Raw genomic sequence first — 20,401 nt, forward strand, 5'->3', positions numbered from 1 at the left:
GAATTTTTCAGTTATCAATCACACTTTATGATTTTTCACAAAGTTAGTGCGCAAGCAGCGAAACTTTGTTCATGTTGTTGTGTCAAAATTCCAACAATTTTTTTGCTCTACAAATATTTTGCGTGTCCATAAGTATGTATATAAAGGCGTTCTTTGCCTTTGCAAAAAATATTTAAACACTTGGCTGATTTTGAAATAAATTCAAATATGCAGCGGGAAGTGGGCGACAGGTTAGGGAACTTTTTAGCGCATACCTTAACATTCATAAAATTGAAAACATAATAAGTGTGATAAGATTTGACCACTTCGAATGCATTTTATTGCCGTGAAACATGGATTGGCCCATGAATATGAACTCTTAAATAAATTCCCAATTTATTGCAATGAAAATTTAAAAATGCAAAATGATATCGGTAATTGTCAGCAACTATGCAGCAATCAATTTTAGATGTATTTTTTTTTTTTAATTTTTTCTATATTAAAAATATACATTGCAGCGAGTAATGCGAATAAAAAAATATTTATACATTCATACGTACATACACATAATAATACATTTTTTTAAGTTATTTTAGCTTAGCAACTACAACATAAGGTAAAATGTATGCCATTTAATCGATATTTTCGAAGCAAAACTGGCATTGCGTTAAGAGAGTTTGAAATTCAAATCCCTTCTTATTAGATAAGCAACTAAAAAAGTATAACTTTTCTTGAAAATAATTAACATAATTCGTTAAGCAACACTCTCATTATAAAATTAATATTACAAAATTCAAATTCTCCCGCCGACTCATGTTCAAGTTTACTCTGATTCCACTATAATCGCCTCATATGCTTTCAGCAGAATATTATCAGCACTGATGACATCGCTGGAAAGAAATTATGATTTCTATTCATCCATATTCGCACTCACTTCATTTTCCACTAACTTACCCTTCTTTTGCAGTTGAAATCATATTGGATATGATAGTCTTAAAATTGCCGCTGACCTTCAGCTCGCTAGTCACATCCACCGTGGCATCGGAGTTGAGCACATTGGCCAACAAAAGATATGTCTTTTCATTTTTCAAAGAACTGAGTGTAAGCAAAACATATTTTTTATAAAATTTTATATAAATACTGCAAGTTTTCGCTCTCACGCTCTCTTACCGCTTAATGGCCAAAATATTATCCCCAAAAGCACTGTAACGCACATCGCCCAGCTGCATGGTTTTGGTCTTTCGCAATGCCACCAATTGATTGTAAATTGTCAAATGACTCTTCGTAGCCGCCTTCTCAGTCTGCACATTTACGGTCACATAGTTCGGATTGATTGGCAGCCAAGTGGTGCTGTTGGTCGAGAAGCCAGCATTTTCAGTATTGCTCCATTGGAAAGGTGTGCGCGCTGGATCACGAGTGAATTGCTCATAAATCTCTGAATTTGAATTGCAAGCTGCTGGGTCCCGGCTGTCTTCCCAAGAGATATCCAAATCCGTCATGCCAATCTCTTCGCCCTATGAGCGTGTAACAAACATGTGTTAGAGAGAGAGAGAGAGAATTTTATGCTCAGCGCATATTATCAGATTGCGTTGCTCTGATCACTATATTTACTCTACAGTACTAGATATTGCTCTCTTTAAAGCTCTCAACCTTCAACTGCACTTTACTCACCATATACGTGATGCTAACGCCCGGTAGGAACATCTGCAGCATATTCATTGTGTCGATACGCTGTTCTCCGTAACGACTGCCTACACGTCGCTGATCATGATTGCCCATCTACATGAATGGCAATTTATATTAATAGTAAACGCAAATTTCGCCACCGACTACTCACCACCCAATTAGCTGTGTGTTCGGCTGGCATATTGTCCAACCAACTGCTTATGATCTTCACAAAACCTGACGCCGGTAGCTGTGTATTATTCTTATCACCATTGCCACCAACGATGAATTGAAAATTGAAAGGCATCTGTGCGCCTTCGACCGTTCGATTGCCATAGAATTTCATTACATAATCCAGTGGTGACCAAGCCTCGGTGAGCAGCACACGCGTGTCGCCACCATGTATGCGTTGGTAGTCCTCCAGTAGCTGACGCCATTGATACACCATGTCCAGTGTTTCAGGCTGATCCTGTGTGTAGATATGCAAGAGGTAGCTAGAATCGTCAGGATCGTCTGTGTAATCACTTTTGGGCTCATCGGGATAACGGCCAGTTGCATCGGGCAAGACCTCAAAACACCAGGGTACGGCATCAATGCGGAAACCGGCTACGCCACGATCCAACCAATATTTGAGCACGCGCTTCATTTGTGCCACCACAGTGGGGTTGCGGTAATTCAAATCAGGTTGCTTAACTGCGAATTGATGGAGGTAATATTGTTGGCGTTGCTCATTCCACTCCCAAGCAGAGCCACGAAAGCCTTGGAGCTAAAAAAGAAAAATGAGATAAAATTTAAATTATTTAATAAAAAAATATAGCTACAGAATTAATTGTGTCAGGCGACAGCTCACTGGCATAGCATTCCACTATTTCTTCTCTGTTCATTCAAACCCTCCAAAGGTCTCAATTAACTCACCCAATTGCTCGGCGGCAATCGATTTCCTGCATCATCCACATAGCCATCGTGCCACATGTAGTAGTCCTCATAGCCCTTCTCACGTCGCACAGATTTCTTGAACCATTCATTCTCATCACTTGAATGATTTGGCACGAAATCTAATATCACCTTCAAGTCACGCTTATTTGCCTCCTGTATAAGATTATCGAAATCGTCTAGTGTACCGTACTCTGGTTGAATATCGAAAAAATCCGCAATATCATAGCCAAAATCCGCCATGGGCGATGTGTAGATGGGCGACAGCCAAACCGCAGTGACCCCCAGCTCCTTCAGATAATCCAGTTGCGATGTTATGCCCGGCAAGTCACCGATACCATCTCCATTGGAGTCCTTGAACGAACGAGGATAGATTTGATAGAATTGAGCCGACTGCCACCAATCGCGTGTAGTCATGGTCGTGGCAGTCTGACCGATCACGCCATCACACGCCAAAGTGGGCTGTTGGGAAGCGGCCAGCAGCAATAGTAACGTTATCATTTTGCTCATTGTAGAAGAAAAAGCGTTTATGACACGGCACTGAGAACGACCTAAATAAGACTGCTCGAGCAGTGTAGAGCAGGTGCTTATTTAGAGACTTTCATTGCAATTTGAATGACAATATCTAACGATCTCATCGAATGTCTCATTATCAGCCTCGGCATGCTCTGGTTATTATCTCATCACTCTTCATGTGGTGCACTTTTCAAATTTTTCCAAAGTTATTGGTAAACAATGGCTTCAATTCGTCTGAGGGGGGATCATTTCAAGTGATTTAATTACTCGTTTCCGTTTCAAGTGGTCACAGTTGGTACTCGAGCATTGCAGGTAAGCCGCCAATGCTTGAAAACAAATACTTGATATGACGTTGATAGATGTAGTTAAGCGATAATTTTTGTTTTCTGCAAGATGTGATTAGTACAAATAGCGAGAAAAAAATGTTGTTGAGATTGGGAGCAATTCACAATCGCAGGTACTTAGATATTTGCTCAATGCTCCCGGCTTGTCCATTACTTCCCCTTGAAATGCAAGCAGTATTTAGGTTATCAAAAACTGTGAAGCTCAACCAGGTGGAGTGCCGCAGTACCTATGAAAATCGTCTTGTCGAAGCACAAGTACCTCATCTGACCGAAAACATACAGTGAGCGCCAGAAAAAGTAAACAAATACTCGTATTTTACTTAGTTGTACGTGACTACCACTTAGAAGTGCACAGGTTTGAATCTCCGAGTATGAAATATCAAATTACAGAAAAAGTTTTTCTAAAGCTGTCACCTCTCGACAGGCAATGGTAAACCTCCGAATGTATTTTTGCTATGAAAATACTCCTCTCTTCGTTTGTAGAAAGCATCAAGACGAGCACCACGGGAGGAGGATCTTAGCCAAACAACCAAAAAAGAGTCAAAAAGCGCCAATCTTAAAACTTGAGTTAGTTTTTAAATCTAATTGAAATGAGTTAATCCTTTTTGGTGCTGTCCGCAGTTATTCAAATAATAAAACTGAACTTGTTGACTTCTAGAATCTAACAGTTTATTCGCATTATAATTTCTCTTTCTGGTCATTACAAAAATTACTTAAAAGTATTGACTTTTTTCTAGGAGCTTAAATCATATAAGCCGTAGCAGCTGAAACCGCGGGCTTAATATCGTTGTTGCTATATTTGCTTTGATCATGGTTGTGGCTACTGTTGTTGTGACTGTATTTATTTTGTCTAGCGAACACCAGCAGCTAAATCCAAAAACTGCAAGTGTTGCTCTGGTAAGTGCGTCAGCTTTTTCGTTGCCACTGACACACTGATACACCAGTGTGGCCTGGCACCCGTATAACTGTACATATATTTCACTTACCCTTACCGTTTTTAATTCGTACACCTGGATTTCTTTACAAATACACCCTGTTTTATAAAAATACATCAAAAATCACATAACGAAAAATTTCAAACTTTGTGCAAAATTGATGAAAGTTTATCAAAATTTTCCATAATTTCATCAAAACTTTCAACTTTTTAAAAATAATTTTATGTATGACCTCGAGCTGGATCTTCGAGTTTACCCAAGCAGACTGAGCAAATGTTCATAAATTAACAATTTATTGAAAAGGTATGTATATGTAAATTATTTTAACATTTAGAGAGCCTTATATTAATCAGACAGCTAATGGATGAAATTTTTCAGCATACATATACATATGTATATGTAAGTGTGTACATATCTACATCATTTTCATAATATTTACACCATTTTCTTTCTTTTAATTAATGTTTTATGTCATACTGGTCAAATTTTTAAATAAACAAATCTAAATTAATTTTAATTATAATATTGGGGAAGAAAAATAAAAGACTTTTTGGTTTTCTTTGAAAAATTGTTACTTTATTTCAGTAGGTTTTTCTATACAACAAATACATAGAGGCGTATAAAAAGAAGAGAGTGTAACACTTACAACCACGTCGTAAGTTAAAGATTAAAAAGACATATGTTTTCAGTCCATTAAAATATCAGTACAAAAGTAAACAATTTAAAACGAATCACACATTACAAATAACTTTGATCTATTCTTGGCCATTCTTTGGCATATAATAAGCATAATAGCCCACTGTAGTGGTCAATTTGGTGGATGAACGCAATACAACAGCTTCTTTGGGCAACAATTTAATTTCCGAGGATTTTACGGCATCTCTGTAAGGTCAAGCGTTTGGGAGTTAGAACCAAGAAAGCAAATAGTTTCCAAATAATTTTCCAAAACATTTGACAACAGAAATAATTTTCATATTTATTGTTATGAGTATTTACCCCTCTTTCGCCTTGCTTTTGCTGGTCACGATAGCATATTCAAATTCATCCGGCATATTGCCAAAAACGTTTTTCAAATCCACCTCTTCTGCCGAATCGTGCAGATTCATCAGCAACACATAAGTGTTATCATTCAACAACATGCTAACGAGGAAAAGTTGATTTGAAAAAAAAGTATATGTATGTAAGTCCTCATATCCAATCCGCTTACCGCTTTACACCCAACACGTTATTGTTCACCGCTTTCACTTCAACACTGCCATGACGCAGGGTCGATTCATTTCGCAGCGCATGCAACTGCTTGTAAATATTTAAATGGCTCAGCGGTTCATCGCGTTCTCGTTGGACATTCACCGTTCTATAGTTGTCCGCCAATGGAAGCCAAGTTTTCGAAGATGTGCTGAAACCAGCATTCTTGTCATCACTCCACTGGAAAGGCGTGCGTTCAGGATCACGGGAGAATTTTTCATAGATGTCGGGATTGGTGTGACAAGCTGAGGGGTCCACTGTATTATTCCATGAAATCCACACGTCTGTCATCCCAATCTCCTCGCCATAATATGATATGCTCACACCGGGCAGCATGTTCGTCAGCATGTTCATCATGTCAATGCGATCGGCACCAAGTCGCGAGCCGACACGATTCTGATCATGGTTTCCTATCTTTAAACGAGCTTTATTTAACAAGCAAACTCAGGTGATTTCCGTCATTGTAAACTTACCACCCAATTGGCCGTGCGTCCTTGCGGCATGCTTTTCAACCAAGTGTTTACCGTCTCTGCAAAGTGAAAGGCATCCGAGTCATTCGTGAGCCAACTGATCATGAAAAAATTAAATGGCATCTGTGCGCCCTCTGCTGTGCCGTTGCCATAGTACTTCATCACAACATCAATGGGTGAGTAAGCCTCGGTTAGCATCACACGTTCATCGCCGCCATTCTCCCTTTGAAATTCGTCCAACACGCGTCGCCATTCGTAAACCAAATCGATAGTCTCCGGTTGATCCACTGTGTAGATATGTTTGACATAATTGTAATCATCTGGATCAATGACCCAATCGTTACGAGGCTCATCAGGCCAATCACCTTTTGCATCGGGTGCAATTTCGAATGCAAACGGCACTGCATCAATACGGAAGCCGGCGACACCACGACGCAGCCAAAACCGCAAGACATCCTGTAAGACATTTTTAAATTAATTTTATTGTATTTTATTGCATATATACATACATATGTAACATATACCTATATTACATACTTACACTCATTTCTGTGCGCACTTTTGGGTTGCGATAATTCAAGTCGGGCTGCTTACTCAGAAACTGATGCAGATAATATTCTTTTCGTGTTTCATGCCACTGCCATGCCGAACCGCGAAACACACTCACCCAATTCGTTGGCGGATGGAGTGTTCCGTTCACCATGCGTCCAGGATGCCAAACATAAAAGTCTTTGAACTCTTTATCGCCAGCTGCAGATTTTTTGAACCATTCGTGCTCGTCGCTTGAATGATTTGGAACGAAATCCAAAATAATCTTCACGCCAACTTCGCGAGATCTAGCAATAAGGGCATCGAAGTTGTCAAGAGTGCCAAACCTTGGATCGATATTGGTAAAATTAGCCACGTCATAACCGAAATCGGCCATAGGCGAAGTGAAGATAGGTGATATCCATGTCGCAGTGATGCCAATTTCCTTCAGATAAGGAAGCTGTTGGGCAATGCCTACAAAAAGAATATAGATAAATTGTTGATTCATCATTCATTAAACTCAAGAGCGTGGACAGAGGGGGCGACATAGCTGCCGCGCGCCCCCTTCACAAGTAACAACACGTATTTGAATTTCCAAAGCCTTTGCAAATATTTTAGTTAATAACTTTGTCATTTATTACCGATATCAAATTTGTGCAGGCAAAAATAGATATTCTCATTGATCTTCAGCGATGTGGTGGGGGTATCATATACAGAGCTTACAATAATTTATTTATTAAAAAGATGCCTCTGAGTTACCAGCAAATTCTTCCATTGAAAAGCAAAAAACAAACTTTCACAACTGCGAGATAAATATTCGACTGCTTGATATCATCGTTAAGTGGCAGGTTTTCGTAGCAAAATAATGCTGAATTTTCCTTGGCTACGTTGCATCCGAAACTCGTTGCAAAGATGATTTTGATGATGTAAAACCAAAACTGGTGATACCGAAGCTTTTTAAACGCAAACAAGGGCAATGCCCTGATTTTTTATTCCAAATTTTCGCCTGCGGCGCTATTTTTTTTTTTTAATAAAATATATATAAATTCAATTTTATGACGTATTTTTGTTTAAAATAAAATATATGTATAAATATATATATATATCAAATATTAATATTATTATATTTTTCAAATACAACATACAAATGTATGAAATATTAATAATATAAATAACTTTTTTTTTGTTTGAATACAAATCTAAATACACCCACCAAATACAAATCTGTAAACTCAAAATGCATACAATGAAACATACTTTACTGAAAATCAAGCATTAATATATATATGTATGTATATAAATATATACATATATATGTATATATATCCATAAATATACCTATATATATATATATATGAATAGACGTATATAATATAGAAATAATTTGTAAAATTGTATATTTTTATTCATTTATTATCTTCTAAAATTCTTTATTTATACGATGTCTGGCAGCACTTCGGCTTGTTGAAATAATCAAAATAGGAGGATTCTTGGTCCATTTTACAAATTTTGAAATCAAATAACTTAAAAACTATAAGCCGCCGACAAGTGAGGTTTCACTTTTAGAAAGTAGAATACCCCCTCTACTCCCCTTGTAGCCCTTTTTTTAAAACTCATGGGGTAGGTCATGGGTATTTTCCCATTTTCTATGAATTCACAAAAAATATAAACCCTGTTTTTTATTTTTGCTTAATATTTTATATCTCTTTAAATAAATTGGAATATTCAGAAAAATCTGGGTGACCCCCCTTTGTGATTAGCTGGCTACGCCCTTGATCAAACTTCTAGTATTAATAATTAAATTTTCACAAACCGCAAAAATGCTAAGAAAATTGTTACCAACAATTCTAAGCATTTTTCGACTTGTATTCTATATACGTATGTATGTATGTATATAGATAGGTATGTATGCACGTATAAATTTACCCTTCAAATCGCCTACGCCATCGCCATCGCTGTCTTTAAATGACCTTGGATAGATTTGATAGAAGGTCGCCGATTGCCACCACTTTTGGGCTGCATTCAGTTGTTTCAAAGTCAGATGGTTATCCCACCCGATAAAATCGTAATTTGCATGATAATTTGGAAAGCCGCCAGAGCTTACACCAGCGAATTCACTACAAATTGACACAAACAAAACTAACAATATGCGCCGAAGCTGCATTGTTGCTATCTATCCGTTCTTATATGTATGTATGTATATGGAGTTGTCGTTTTCCAGTAATAATATTGAAAATCCAATTCACTTTGTTTTTACAACGAATCTCCCTTATATTTGCATGATCAACTCTCACCGTGATGACTCACACACCATTTAATGCTAACACAACGATTAACCAAGGCAAACTGATGTAACGGTACGGCAGAAGTTAATATTCAAACGAGCACACTTTAGTAAATAGGATGAAGAGCAAGAGTATAACTTTGCTGTACTCGTGATGAATACAAAGCATAAGTTTTGTATAAACACTTACATATTTATATTGTGTTTTGGCGTTTATCTCTCCCTCTCTCTTTCTTTCTCTCTCTCTCTTCTGTTTGTGTTTGTTTTTAGATTAATCGTCGTTTTTCGGGAGAATTCTTATTTGTGGTTTTTGTGGACTATACCCCTTGTTGATTAAACAACAAACCGCAACGCAGTAGGAGGCAATGTTCAATTAAATATATCTGCATATGTACGTACACTTACATTTTTTGTTATTGTGGGAATGCTCTGTCGATAACGCGGGTATTCGTTTCTTTTACGGCTTCACTGTTTACTACCAGTGTGCACTCTCATTTTATTTTTTATGTGGTTGAATTGACAAAAAGGTAGTAGAATCTAAGTAGATTAAATAAAATAAATTACATATGCACATACATACATATAAAAATGATAGGGATTTAGTTTTTGTTAATTTAGATTATTTTTATACTAGCGCAGTCGTGTCCAAAGGTATTATAATTTTGTTTACATCACGGTTATATGGAATAACACGAAAGAACCGAGATAGATATAGACATGTACATGTGCGTATATACCAAAGAGCTCCAAATGTTAGGAAGAGTCGAGTTATATGCAAATTGTATTTTGTTAATATTGCTTACAATACGTAATCAGGGTATCACTGGTATATGTATGTATATAGGTTCTCAACGAACGCACAAGCACTAGATAGGAAACGGAAATAAGCACCAAAATGTGGGCAGTGTTATTTCTGACTAGAAATTAGCAACCACAAGGAAATATATATTTCCTACAAGTTTGCACCAACAACCAAGCGCTACATGGCAGGCAGTGCTATTTCTCACAATAAATCAGCACCCACAAGGAAAATTTATTTCCTAGAAGTTTGCACCAACAACCAAGCGCCACAAGATATGCGTGCCTTTTCTCACTAGAAATTCGCACCCACAAGGAAAATATATTTCCTACAAGTTTGCACCAACAAAGTAGCGCCACAAGGTAGGCAGTGCTTTTTCTCACTAGAATATAGAAAAAGGGCAACGCGTCACTTCCGTCAGCGTACACTTCCGGTGATTCACACGATTTTACTACCCATATTTTTCATACCCTGGGCCTTATATATCGTTTCTTAAGGAGTAAACTCCAAAAATAAATATGTATGTTTGGATCTGACGGAAAACAATATGTTGGACGACCCACGAGAACAGAATTCATTCTCAGAGACACGAAAAAAGAGTAAAGCACGGTGGCAGATCAATAATGGTGTAGGGGTAGCTCCCATTAGTCGACTGTGGTGTAACAATCGTAATGTATCGTACGCCCTGGCGGTAAGTACTAACGAACTACTGTTGGCCAAACTTATATTTATACCTCCAGATATATCAAGATTAGAACATTTATTGCCCGATTAGGGAAATTAAATATTATATGAATGCATAACGGAAATCCCAAAGCACTTCACATCAATTCTGTACAATATTCGTCAATTGAAGTATAAGTGTGTGGAGCGATTTTTATCACTAGTGAGCAAATATGTTTACCAATTTTGTAGGTAAGCATACCGAGATATTTTATCCCAACGTAGCACTTCGATAAAAATATGTATATGCAAATGTTCATTAGCCTGAGAAAAAGAAGTCCCTCGGTTTCTAGGTAGATGGTTAAAATGTTCGATATCTCGTAAAGTATCGATCAAACAAGTTAAAGTTTATGCTCGTTGTCAAGGTAACATTCCACACAAAAAAAAATTATCTTGGTATATTTTGTGTTTTCCATTGAGTTGAGAGTTACAGGGTGTTAACCATAGAAGTAAACAAAGAGAAAATTCAGTACATTATAGAGTTTTTTATAAAGGCGAAAATGCAAGACAGGCCGTTGAAATTATGAATGGAGTTTATGGTGCCGGTACTGGATGAGCTAATTACGTGCAATTTTGGTTTCTTCGATCACGCTCAACCCATTGTTGAAAATGTCGATAAAATCACAAACCTAATCGAAGTTTACCGACATGTTAGTAGTCATAGCATCGCCCAGGATCTAAAGATCGATCACAAAACAGTTTTAAACCATTTGCGCAAAAATAATGTATGATATTTCCCTAAACTTATACATATATTGATATTTGTACCTGTATTGGCATTCGGTAAATTAAGCGTACCGAAAATGCCAACTTGGCTTCAGAAGAGTCCAGGGATCCATTAGTAAGTGGTTGAAGCTCACTCCCAGTTACCACCGCTGATGACAGTTCGATATGGAAAATTTTTAGAAACGATTTTCGTTCACATAATAGGAAGTAATTAATAATCTGGTAATTTTTTTTTCGTTTTTGAAGTGAAACTTCTTTAGGCGCGTCGGGGGCCCCAAGGCAGGTTGAAAATAGGCGAGTGAAACGGTAAGTTCGGAGCGTTACCGAAATCCGTCAAATGGGCGGGGCCAAGGAGCAGCTGCTCCTTCCCACTCTCGCCTATTCTGAAATGTATATAGCACACAAGTAAGCATTGAAGTAGACTGGCGACATGCAGGCAACCGACAATCGACAACCGACAACGGGTATTATAGATAGCCATAGCCCGTGCAAATGAGTGCTGTGTGTGAGTATCAGATAAAGCGCCGATTGAATGTGTGTAAGCGGGAAAGCAATAAGAAACTGCTGTGAAGTAAATAGATGGTAGGTATGGAGGAGATGAAGCGATACAATGAGTGCGTTTGTCAAACGAGTGACGATAGTTGAAGTAGAAGGTTGTAAAATGACATTTCAACCGTTTCGGTGATCACAGCAAATTGATAAACGCGCCAAAAGTAGGCAAAAAATACCATTGGAAGTGCAAAGAAATGTCAGCGTCAAGTGCAACATTGCACCCAAGTGTCAAATTTGAAGCTAATAAGGACAAAAATAAATAGTACAAATTTATGTGGAGTGATATAGAAAAAAAAATATGAAAACCTGAATTTAACACGAGAGAAGGGGGAGAGATCTAAACCGGGGCTCCCATGCATGGAACAACCAACTTAGAAGTTTCACTTCTACCGTGCGTGAGTCTGACAGACCATAGTTTTTTTTGAGTGAAATCATTCCAACAAAGTATGTACTTTTGATACTTTACCATATCTGGAGCATTTCTTTATGTATTTCCGAACTAAAGTCTGCACCAACATTTGGTAAGACGTAAATGCGACGATTTCTTACGCAAACGTGTAAATGGCGAATATGAACCGGGTGTACCAGAAGCAAATGTAGTAGTCATTAGTACGTTAATACAGAACTCAGCAAGGCGAAATTTAGGCTTTGAAGATCTTTATCGGGTTGACATCGACGCTATTGACGCACAGCAAATAAGATAGCTACCATTCACCAGGACTCGTGAATTTAGAAGACATACATATCTGCCCTACGTGCTTACATATATACGGGCATCCACGATGATAAAAATTCACGATTACCCAAATATAATAGAATGGCAAATATTTCTAAATAATACGAAATATTGCGATGTTGACTATTAAGATTTCTTAGAATTTTTGTTATCGTCAAGATAATCGCTACTAAGAACTCACACACAGAACAATAGAGTTCCGACCACCGCTGTTGGCGCGTAAATAGGGTACCGAATAAGTGTTCACTTCGATGGTTAAAATCATTTAAATCAAATTATTGGGTGAGTCCACTTACATTTTTGTAAGTGCCAGCGAAATCAAGGATATTGAAGTTGACGACATGGCCCTGGGGCCAGATGGCAAAGCTTCTACAATATCACCAGAGGAAGAGGAGAAACTACTATCTTCTCCCACTCGTGACTCAGGACGAAAGGATGAAGACAAGGTGCGGCTGTGCGGTGCCGCCAGAAAGCGTCTAAAGTACTTCCTGAGAAAAGGTCACAGCATTGACGAGGCAAGAGAATTGGCTCAAAAACCAGCTGATCTGAAGCGACAACGCTCCAGCAGCACCACGCCAAAGCAAAGCTCTCCTAAGCGTGCCAATTTACGGGGGAGCTCTAGCGTTGGAAAAAAGGCAGACGAGACTACCGAAACGGAAGGACCAAAGGTAGCAGTGCCTAATCCAGAAGTCAAGGTAGACTCAACAAAAATGTCTTACAAAGACGCGGCGTGTAACACGAAGTTGGGTATAATACCTCCTGACTATCCAACTATAATATGGTCGACGGAAAAACTCACGGCCATACAACATGCTATCCTGGAGGCCATAAGGAAAAAGCAGACTGGTGCTGCAAAGCCCAAATTTAATAGCTGCACCTTTCGCCCAGGATATATAGTTATATCATGCGGCTGCGATGATACGGCTAATTGGCTAAAGGAAGCAGTACCTAAGCTGAAGCCGTGGAAAGATGCACAGCTGAAAATTGTACAGGAGGCAGATATACCGCGCCCACAAATCTTCGTTGGTCACTTTCCAGAATTGGACAGCACCTCAACTGAGGATATTATTAGCCTCCTTGACGGCCAAAACGAGGGCCTCAACACGAATGACTGGCGGGTGCTCAACAGAGTGCGCAAGGGTACTGTGGTAGAAATTACTATTGCTATCGACCCAATCTCCGCAGAAGGCATAAAAACATCCAACAATTGGCTGAACTACGGGTTCGGTAATATAAAACCCAACTTCGACCAAAATCTAAAGGTCCGATTGATCCGCCTAAGGTTACCGAAAAGGACTCTGAACCCTCGGCGAAACAAAGCTCTGAGGAAGCGGGAACTTTGACTCCAACGGCTTCAGGCCCAGGACGATAAGGCCAGCTGCTCCAGACCCGAGGCAGAAAAGCCAACCACGTCCGGCACATGGCGCCATAACGTGGCCGAGGGAATTCGCATGCGACCCCCGCTGCAGGCGGATAAAAAAGCGCACAGCCACAACAAGGATCGAAGAGGGGATCAGATATCCGCTGAGGAAGCAGTCTTGCTGAAAAGCAGCCGAGGCAAGAAAAAGGCAGCCATTGCCAAACGAAGGATCACTAGATGACCTGGCCAAAGCGAAAACCTCACAACATCACAAGGCAGCTCGGATGCCTTCAAATAAATCTCCATCACGCAAAAGCAGCCTCGGACGTGCTTACGAGGAGATTTAACCAAGAACTCTTGGATGTAGCTTTCATTCAAGAACCATGGGTACGTAAAGGAGTCGTTCTGGGACTCCAGAGCGTAAACGGTAAGTTGATATATGCTGCTAACAAAGACCGTCCCAGAGCGGCGTTGATAATAAATAATCAACTAACCTTTATCCACATATCACAGTTTATTACAGAAGACCTGGTGGCGATTTGGGTAAAAGTGTCAACGAGCAAAGGTGAGCATGAGGTAGTACTTGCCTCCGCTTACCTTCCAGGAGATGAGGTTACTGCTCCAACAAGGGAGGTTATAGCCCTGGTGGAATATTGTCAGCAAAAACGTCTCCGGTGGACTCTCTGCTGTGATGCAAATGCGCACCACACAGGGTGGGGGAGCACAAACATAAATCCAAGAGGTGAGTACCGTCTTGAATTTCTACTTAGATATAATATATCTATCCTAAATCGAGGCAACGAACCTACATTCATTAATGCAATCAGGGGAGAAGTCCTTGACATCACTCCATAATGTTTTGTCCGAGGTCTCAAATTGGGATGTGTCAGAGGAAACATCTACATATGTCGGATCACAGACATATTAGATTCGATATATATTAGGTGCAACCAAACCACAAATGACAATTTACAGAAACCCCAGAAAAACTAATTGGGACTACTTTCACTTCTGTTTAGAACAAAGTGTTAACTGCTCTAAGCGTCACATTCAGCTTATATGTGAGGTTGAGTTCGAATCGAACGAACTACATTCAAATATAATATCTGCGTTTCACGAAAGTTGTCTAGCAAAAGTGAAAAAGCCACAAAGAAATGTTCCTTGGTGGAATAGTACACTTTCCAACCTGCGTAAAGAAACAATAACCTTATAGAATAGAGCTAAAGCAATGGGGGACTGGTCCTCCTACTCAACAGCCCTAACCAACTACAATAAAGAATTGAGGAAATCTAAAAGGGCTACTTGGAGGAATCACTGTGAAAAGATTTGTAGTCTTCCGGATGCTATTCATATCCAAAAAGCCCTACTAAAAGATCACTCAAACGGCATTAGTACCCTGAAAAAGCCAGATGGAAGCTACACAAGGAATCCAGAGGAAACCAGTCAACTTCTGCTGGACACTCACTTCCCTGGATCACTTGTGCTAGACGATATCTCTGTACCGGCAGAAACTACTACATCTGCCAGTGCTGAGAACTTAAAACTAGCAAACAAGCTATTCCATGAAAAGCGGATACAATGGGCGATATCAACTTTCAGCCCATACAAATCTCCTGATCCTGATGGGATATTCCCCTGTCTTTTACAGCAGGGTGCACACCATATTATCCCTAATTTGACCAGACTATACAAAGCAAGCTTACTGCTAGGATATTTGCCTACAAAATAGGCTGAGGTTAAGGTCGTATTTATTCCAAAGGTAGGGGAAAAACCCGAACAATTGCCTAAATCATACAGACCAATTAGTCTCAGCTCATTTTTTCTAAAAACAATGGAAAAGATAGTTGATCAGTATATTAGGGAAAACAATCTAGCTAACTTCCCACTGCATCGACTTCAATTCGCCTATCAACAGGGCAAATCCACTGAGACTGCAATACACAGCCTGGTAACAGTTATTGAAAAGGCTATTGAGTCCAAACAGATAGCTCTATGTGCATTTATTGACATATCAGGAGCTTTTGAAAACACCTCCTATGAGGCAATCTATAATGCCCTATATCTAAAGGAGCTACCTGAACCCATCACTAGATGGATAATATTCATGCTGAAATCTAGGACGATCAGCACCGAACTAGGAGGAACAATCAAATCTATTAAAGCCATAAGAGGTTGCCCTCAGGGTGGCGTACTTTCTCCTCTTTTGTGGACTCTAGTCATAGATGAACTTCTCCACAAACTGAATAACCTAGGATTTCACACTCAGGGTTACGCTGATGACCTAGTAGTTTATGATTAGGCTGGCATGAGGAAACCATTTCGGATCGCGTGCAGCAAGCCCTTACAATAATAAACAAATGGTGCACGGAAAAAGGGCTCTCCATCAACTTGTACCGTTTACTAGGAGAAGGAACATAAATCTCAAATGTCCGACCCTTAATGGAACAACACTTCAACTCTCGACAGAAGCGAACTATCTTGGCGTCAGTCTTGACAAAACGCTTACGTGGAATTCCCATATTGAGAGAGTTACTTCAAAAGCCATAAGGGTATTCTTTGCCTGTACAAGGCTTTTTGGTAAGACATGGGGACTAAACCCTAGAATGACCTTCTGGACATTCACCACAGTTGTGAAACCCATAGTCACTTATGCATCCTTAGCATGGTGGCCCAAGGTCAAGCAAAGAAAGGCAGCAACGAATTAAGCACACTGCATCGCCTGATATGTGTTGGTATTACAGGGTGTGTGGTATTGGGTGTGCTCCTGAACATACCACCGCTTCCAATTCTAATTGAAAGGGAAGCTCGCTCGAGTGCCTTAAGATTAAAAGGTATATCTGAACTTAAAAGTGGGGATATGAAAGGACATTTAAAAATCTTGGAAGACTTCCTACATAGTCCCATTCTTCATAGGGATGCTATACTATCATCCAAACCAATACTCCTCAGGAACTTCCAAGTTATAATTAATGAACGAACAGACTGGAGAACCAACTCTATCACTTTCAAACCTGGCTCCCAGCTATGGCTTACTGATGGGCCCAAATTGGAAAATGGTAGAACAGGGGCAGGAATCAATGGGCCCAAATTCAAAAATCGATTCCGATGGGATCCTACCCAACAATATTCCAGGCAGAAATACATGCCATTGAAATATGTGTGAGAGAATGCCTTAGAAGGAAAATGAGAGGTACTCACATCTACATACTTTCAGATAGCCAAGCGGCTCTAAACGCCCTTCTATCAACAACTATCACCACTAAATTGGTAAATGATTACCTAAACCTTCTAAACACGTTAGGAAACCTCAACATAGTAACACTATGCTGAATTCCGGGACATGAAGGACATGAGGGAAATGAAATGGCTGATGACCTTGCAAAACAAGGAGCAAATATGCAACTTACTGGTCCTGAGCCTTTCTGTGGACTAACAAAAGGCCACATTAATGAATTCCTTAGGAAATAGGAAGAAAGAAAACTTGCCGCACACTGGCTAAACTGTGCCGGTCAGCGTCAAGCCAAACTATTCCTAAGATCCAACAAAGGAATATCTGACAAACTTCTCTCACTAAACAGAGTAGATCTGCGTCTTTTAACAGGATACCTTACAGGTCACTGCAGTCTGAGGTACCATCTAAATAATATTGGTCTATCTGAGACCAATGTCTGCCGCTTTTGCGAAATGGACATAGAAAGCTCAGAACATGTGCTTTGTGAATGTCCTGCGTTGGGCAGACAGAGACTTCACCACCTAGGTGGTATCGTAGTATCTCCATGCAATCTTTGGAAAAACAAACCCAAAATTGTGCTAAAATTTTTAAAAAGCCTAAAACTCTAGGGTTATAAAATAGGCCTTTCACAATAGATCAGCTCTGGTCGCAGTGCGTAATGGCCTTCGAATAATAATAACATTTTTGTCACTTAGGATGTTTGATAACAAGGCGGCCACTGCGCATGAATTTTGCCTGGAAATTTAAATTCAAAAACTGGTATCTTTCGCAAATCCATAGTTTTCGTAGAAGATTTGAAATATTTTTGCATTTCCATAATAAGATTTTATTTCACTATAAAGTAATTAAATTATTCTAACAAATACTGGTTACCCAACTTATACTAAAAACAATTGCGAAAAGTTTGAACAGTCAGTTGGAAGTGCTGCCCTTCATAAACATAAAAATATACTTTATGCAGTCCACCGCAGTATTACCGCTTCATATGGCATCAAATAAATTCGTTGGCTTAAATCGACCTTGTCGCTGAAATGTAAAAACAAAACAACATTTTGTAACTTTTCAAAAATGCCAACGCCCATATTTGTGAGGTGAATAGGAATTGAGCAGCACGTACTCCATAGTCTTATTCGTCAAACCATCTAAATATTCTATTTGGGTACCGAAGTTAGCTAGTAAACGGTACTCCTCACGACCAACAGCAATTCTGAAAACGTTATTTTAATCAGTTGTGAAATTTAAACATCTCCACTTCAACTAACCTCACAACTTGAAAGACCTGCTTCTTCAAAGCTCCATACGAAAATCCACCTTCTTCTTTGAACGCCTTGAATGCTTCCGTTTGTTTCCAACTGGTCATTCCCTTGTATATGTTCAAGGCGCTACGTGCCACGCCTCTCTGAGTCTGTACATTGAGATATGAGTAGTTAGGATTGACGGGTAGCCAAGTGGAGTTTCCGGTGCTAAATCCAGCATTCTTTGAAGTGTCCCATTGCATTGGAGTACGCTCTGGGTCCCGGAACTCACAACTTATTGTGCAGTCGATGTCTACATCAGTCATGCCGATCTCATCTCCTTAAATTAGAAATAAAAATGGCCAGTCGTGACACGGATTTCCTTAAGTGATAATTAGCACTTACGTAATAAGTAACAGATATGCCGGGCAATGCATGCCCTATCATCGTCATCAAATCTGTCCTAGGTACTCCTATGCGTGTGGCTGGGCGACTGTTGTCATGATTTCCTATTACCCAATTGGCCACCTTATGATTTGTCCACATTATATCCATCCATTCTTTGGCATATTCTTCAACAGTCTGTGCAGTGGAACTTTCTCTTAAGTCAACAAAGTTGAAATTCATTGGCAGTTGAGTACCATTGTAGGTGCCATTGCTGACATACGTGCTCAAGATCTCAGTAGAGGTATAAGCTTCGGCAATTTGTGGTCTATGGAGAAATACAATTGATTAATTTAGACAAAACTATTAATCTATTGTATATATGTATGTGCCTCACAATGTGTCACCGCCATGTTTTTGTTGGTATTCGTCTAAAAACTCCGCATCTGGATAAGAACCATTTTCATAACGAAATTCAACGAAAAATGGTACTGCATCAATACGGAAAGCATCCACACCACGATCAAGCCAAAATTCCAACACCTCGATGAGATGTTCACGCACTATAGGATTGGTGAGATTTAAATCAGCTTGTTTGGCTAGAAACTGATGTAAGTAATACTGTTGGCGTTCTTCAACCCAAGTCCATGCAGAACCACCAAAGACTGATCCCTGTAAGAAGAAGTAAAGAGTACAGTTTGATAAAAGGAAAAATACAAACGATAACTAATCTATAGTAGTAACTCGCCCAATTACATGGCTCACTACGCTCGCCCGTTTCTGGATCGATTTTACCATCATGCCATACATAGAAATCTTCGTAACCTTCTTCACGACGTACCGACTTCTGGAACCACTCACACTCATCACTTGAGTGATTTGGAACAAAATCCAATATCATCTTTATACCCAATTTATGCGCCTTTGCAATCATTGCATCAAAATCCTCCATTGTCCCAAAGAGCGGGTCAATGTTCGTGAAATTAGCTACATCACAGCCCATATCTGCCATCGGTGATTCGAAAATAGGCGAAAGCCATGCAGCAGTCACACCTATTTCCTTAAGAAATTCCAAGCGAGATGTAATGCCATTCAAGTCACCTATACCATCACCGTCACTGTCCATAAACGATCGAGGATAGATCTGATAGAGTGTGGCCGACTCCCACCAGTCGACTGTGGTGTTCGCAGAAGCGCTAAGAGCACAGAAAACCACAAATGTAAACAATCGTAACGTATCGGAAGCCATGGAGGTAAGTACTAACGGACTACTGTTGGCCAAACTTATATTTATACCTCCAGATATATCAAGATTAGAACATTTGTTGCCCGAATAGGGAAATAAAATATTATATGACTAAATGACGGAAATTGTGATTGTGTGATTGTTATCACCACTGAGCATATTGTGCTATAAACTTTGTGAGTAAACATACCGATTTTACCCCTGGACAGCACTTCGATAAAAATATGTAGATATGTTCAGTAGCCCTCGATTTGTATGATAAATGGTTGATTTGATTTGATAGATGGTTGATTTGATTTGATTTGATTTGATTTGATTTGAAAGTTTTAGGAAGTTGGGAATTTGCAGCCAACTATAAAGCTAAAAGCGTTTACATATATTGACATTTGTACCTATATTCGGTAAACTGAAAATGCCAACATGGCTTCAGAAGACTCGGGGGATCTATTAGTGGGTGATTGATACGTTCCCAAATTTCCACGCTAATAGGCTAAATTTTCCAAGACTTT

General features: G+C 39.3%; 3 protein-coding genes across 3 annotated transcripts; all 3 read right to left on the minus strand.

Annotated features, from left to right (window-relative positions):
- Positions 1–417: 417 nt before the first annotated feature.
- Positions 418–3,157, minus strand: LOC128866991 (maltase A3). The gene is made up of 6 exons (XM_054108075.1): positions 2,560–3,157; positions 1,817–2,410; positions 1,651–1,758; positions 1,150–1,493; positions 934–1,074; positions 418–869 (listed from the first exon to the last, which is right to left on the minus strand). Exons 1-6 carry the CDS (start codon positions 3,085–3,087, stop codon positions 803–805), a joined length of 1,782 nt encoding a protein of 593 aa, XP_053964050.1. The 5' UTR covers positions 3,088–3,157; the 3' UTR covers positions 418–802.
- Positions 3,158–4,977: 1,820 nt separating this feature from the next.
- On the minus strand, positions 4,978–9,009 carry LOC128866808 (maltase A3). The gene is made up of 6 exons (XM_054107797.1): positions 8,542–9,009; positions 6,629–7,089; positions 6,091–6,543; positions 5,580–6,031; positions 5,369–5,512; positions 4,978–5,254 (listed from the first exon to the last, which is right to left on the minus strand). The coding sequence occupies exons 1-6, from the start codon at positions 8,777–8,779 to the stop codon at positions 5,128–5,130; spliced, it is 1,875 nt and encodes a 624-aa protein (XP_053963772.1). The 5' UTR covers positions 8,780–9,009; the 3' UTR covers positions 4,978–5,127.
- Positions 9,010–17,872: 8,863 nt separating this feature from the next.
- On the minus strand, positions 17,873–19,895 carry LOC128866928 (maltase A2-like). Its single transcript, XM_054107981.1, has 6 exons — positions 19,395–19,895; positions 19,044–19,318; positions 18,664–18,974; positions 18,290–18,599; positions 18,106–18,234; positions 17,873–18,053 (listed from the first exon to the last, which is right to left on the minus strand). The coding sequence occupies exons 1-6, from the start codon at positions 19,893–19,895 to the stop codon at positions 17,981–17,983; spliced, it is 1,599 nt and encodes a 532-aa protein (XP_053963956.1). The 3' UTR covers positions 17,873–17,980.
- Between the last annotated feature and the right edge of the window lie 506 nt (positions 19,896–20,401).

This window comes from Anastrepha ludens, chromosome 6 (assembly GCF_028408465.1).
Source record: "Anastrepha ludens isolate Willacy chromosome 6, idAnaLude1.1, whole genome shotgun sequence".
Classification (NCBI taxonomy): Eukaryota; Metazoa; Arthropoda; class Insecta; order Diptera; family Tephritidae; genus Anastrepha; species Anastrepha ludens.